Here is a 4,119-nt window from a genome sequence, read left to right on the forward strand (position 1 = left end):
CTACACGTGATGCTGGCTAACGTAAACCCTGGTTAAGACATTAACATGCCTATCACCATGGAGATGTAAACACTGAATTCTGTTCCCAGCATCTCATCTACTTTCAATGAGACAAAGTGTTTTCACTCCATCAGTGGGGATTCATTTCTAATAGACATTTATCACACATGGTCACACCTATTTTCCATTTTGTCATGGGGAGTGGATTTTACTGAATCATCTTTCTGCAGATGTTGCATTTGTCTAAAGGTGATTACATCATTTTCATGATAGAATACACAAACTGAATGTCCATCTCCTTCATTTCTGTGGTGCTCTCTCATTTTTGATGTTTTTTGTATAGACGAGGGCCGTTCCAATCTTGATTTATACATTTGGTGACAACCTCATCTTACAGCGCTCTGTGTGTAATCAGAGTCTATGTCACTGACACACAGTGGGTTGTCTGACTGTGTGAGTTATCTGACTCTGTGAGTTATCCTGAATACATCTGCGTGATGTTAATGTGGTGGATTTGATACAGTGGCCCTGTGTCTGTTTACAGAACGTGATGCATTTAGCAAGAGAACCCTCAGTCATAAACAAACACAATAACACAAACAACAGCTTTGTTTTCATGTGACCAATCATGAGAGCAGGTTTGATCTGAGATGTTGGAAAAGCAGGTTAGATCTGGAACGCTGTGTCAACTCTATCAGATTAAACAAAACGACATGATGGAGAATATATCCACCACTTCAACCATCATGTTGGAATATATTTTTAAAAGTAATAATTGATTTTGTTTCATTACTAAATCCAGATGTATAGTTCAATAAATCCATTTCCTTCATGTTTTCTCTCATATTCATGTACTTCTACTTGTTTGACTTCACAGCTTCATTTAAAAGTTACGTTTTATTCTATAAGTGATCATTTATTTGGTCAAAATGAAAAATAGTTATGAAAACAAAAACAGTGAAATAAAACAAAATGGTCTATGCCCTAGATTCAGTTACAGTTCAGATTTCAGAAAACAGTGATTATCTGTCATGACTTTCTCCCAGGTGTCAGTGGACAGATCCGCACTGTGTTCTCCAGAGATGGAGATGATGTCACTCTGACCTGTCTTAATATGGTTAATCCTGACTGCTCCTCAACTGAATGGCTGTTCAGCTACAACGGAAGTGCAATTGTTGAACTGGTCACTGATGGGAAGATCAGTGTAGAGAACAGAGAGAGAGCTGACAGACTGAGTCTGGGGTCTGACTGCTCTCTGAACATTAATAAAGTCAGACCTCAGGATGCTGGAGACTACACCTGTCGACAATCTCTAAGTGGAGATAGACTATATGGAACTGACGCCCGTGTCTTTCTGCGTGTTCTAGAGAGTGAGTGTTTCCTGTGTGATTCACGTGATCATACTGCTTCCAGTGCAAAGTAAAATAGATAATAAAGCTGATGTAAGATTTTCTATTATTGGTGTCTTTTTCATCTCTTCTGTAGTTCTCACAAACATACCAAAGACTGAGATCAATGTGGGCAGCACTATGACTGTGACTCTCTTCTGACGTCCATTTTTATATCATTTGTCTTTTCCATCTCTGCTGTAGTACGACCTCAAACACAAAACACTGAGATGAAGTTGGGCAGCTCTGTGACTCTGTACTGTCTCCTGAACACTGAGAGGTCAGAGTGTAACTCTCAAACACTGCCTGATGGACTCAATCTGATCTGGGTGGATGAAACAGGAACTGATCTCAGTTTAACAGACTCCAGATTAAAGATCTCATCCTCAATTTACTGCCCCAGAGCTCTGACAGTCAGGCTCCAGCACCACGATAACAACAGGAAGTGGACATGTCAACTGACTGATAGAGGAGAAGTTAAAACCTCAGTCAGTTACATGACCACATGGACAGGTAGGAAATGACCCATCAAAACCAGTTCATTATTACAGCCTACAAACAACACACACATGACATAAGACACTGTAATCCTCAAGATCATAGTGTTGGTATGAGAAATGGGCTGTATACACAGTGGATGTGAGTGTGTCTTAGTTCTTTATCTTAAATGTGTAAAATGAATCAGAGTAATAATCAGTGTTAAAGAAAAGACAGATCAGATAGAGAGAAACAGTGATGGTTTAAAGAAAAGACAGATCAGAGAGAGAGAAACAGTGATGGCTTAAAGAAAAGACAGATCAGATAGAGAGAAACAGTGATGGTTTAAAGAAAAGACAGATCAGATAGAGAGAAACAGTGATGGTTTAAAACCTGTGTGAAAACTCCTGCTAGTTCTTTTTTTTCTCATCATTTCCAGTTAAGAAAAAGGTACATGACCGGTAAGACCAGTCTCACCTCAGTGTTAAACACAGCTGGTAGAGTCTTTCACTGATGACAGTGATCTGAATCACTCTGATGCTGCTTTTTAGAGTTTTATTTCATAACAGTAGGGTTGTGTTATAGTGTTTAATAACACTGTAAGAGTGAGGTAGTGTTATAGACATTTTAAAATGTAGAATGTTCTCTTATAATGTTCAGTGTAAATTGATGTGTACAGCCCCAACCCTGATTTCTTTCTTTCTCATTTCTGCAGTTGACCAATCATCAGAGATGTCTGTGATAGAGATTTTGTTGTGTCGTCTGGCTGGTGCAGTCTCTGTTCTCCTGCTTGTGGTTGTTGTTGTGCTGTTGTATAACAGAAGAGTCAGTGAGTATTCAGACTGATCACACAGTCTCTGTTCTCCTGCTTGTGGTTGTTGTTGTGCTGTTGTATAACAGAAGAGTCAGTGAGTATTCAGACTGATCAAGCAGTCTGTCATGGTTTAATGAGTGTTTAGGGTTTTTTTTCTGTCAGAGGTTTAAGTGTTAAAATCTGTCGAAACCCTTGCACCAACCCAAGAGAGACACAAGACATATTAGCAAATTATAATTTCTCTAAACAAGTATTCTTTTGTGAGTGAGAAGAGGGTAAACACACCACAATGACACGACAAGTACAAGAATAAAACAACAAGTAACGCAACACACATACACCAGTATATTCACACACACCAGTATATTTACATGGACACCAGTATATTCTCTCACACACACCAGTATGTTTACACATATACCAGTATATTCTCTCACACCCACCAGTATGTTTACACATACACCAGTATATTTACACACACACCAGTATACTGACACACACACACCCCAGTATATTTACTGAAGTACCATGTAAAAAGGTTGGTAATTAGTGACTGCTCTGAAGCTGGCAGTTTTATTAAAAGATGAAAAGAGTGATAAGTATTTCATATTATAATAAGTGTTACGTGTGTTACTTGTTACCCATGTTGAGTGTTACATAAGGCGGAAGAGTAATAAGATGACAAAGCATTTCTCATGTACTGGCTTACACTTTTTTTACCTATTTATATATTGTCTGGTAACGGAGGATTAGCAAAGTAAGAATTTCATTGTACAGTGTAACTGCCTGTTTTGCTGTGCACATGACAATAAAACTCTTGAATCTTGAATCTTGAATCTACACCTGATCATGACTGTCTTATACCTATCATAATAATAGTATTATACATAATAACACCATAGTGATCACATAGTTCCTGTTAATGTTTTCTTCTGTCACTAGTGTCTAACAAACAGAACAGTTTTTCTGTAATGACTGTGGATTGTTGTTGAATTTTATTTCAGAGAATGGAATGAGAAATCAGACACCCACAGTGAGTCATTCTCCTTACCTAGTACGACGACCGCTGATTAAATAATCACACGTATATGATTATATGTGTGGTTATGAAGTCAGCAGTCATCATACTTATCATAATTTTAATAATGTTATAAGCACATCAAACTAAAATAATATGAATCAATCAATCAATCAATCAATCAGTCAATCAATCAATCAATTTATTATAACAATTATAAACAAATTAAAAAACACATTTTCTTTGTGAATGTTTATGATGTTGTTGTGTTGTAAAAGAGTGTATTTCCTCCTCTCTGTGGTTTGTTTGTAGGATGAACGTGCAGATGCTGTCACCTATGAGACTATCAGTCAGTCTGTTCATTTACCCTCCACTCACATCACTGTGAGTCACTCACATTTAACATGACACAAACACATAAT

At 37.5% G+C, this 4,119-nt stretch overlaps 1 protein-coding gene across 1 annotated transcript; it reads left to right on the forward strand.

Moving 5' to 3' along the window:
• Positions 1-628: 628 nt before the first annotated feature.
• LOC115821731 (CXADR-like membrane protein) lies at positions 629-1,912 on the forward strand. The gene is made up of 3 exons (XM_030785532.1): positions 629-638; positions 1,047-1,370; positions 1,593-1,912. The coding sequence occupies exons 1-3, from the start codon at positions 629-631 to the stop codon at positions 1,910-1,912; spliced, it is 654 nt and encodes a 217-aa protein (XP_030641392.1).
• Positions 1,913-4,119: the final 2,207 nt, after the last annotated feature.

The sequence above is a fragment of the Chanos chanos genome, chromosome 9 (assembly GCF_902362185.1).
Source record: "Chanos chanos chromosome 9, fChaCha1.1, whole genome shotgun sequence".
NCBI classification, from domain to species: domain Eukaryota; kingdom Metazoa; phylum Chordata; class Actinopteri; order Gonorynchiformes; family Chanidae; genus Chanos; species Chanos chanos.

Bases quoted from the DNA above. Each gene is read 5' to 3' on its own strand.
- LOC115821731 (XM_030785532.1), top strand. The intron at 1,371-1,592 runs GTGAGTGTTTCC...TCTCTGCTGTAG, and splicing joins CTTTCTGCGTGTTCTAGAGA to TACGACCTCAAACACAAAAC.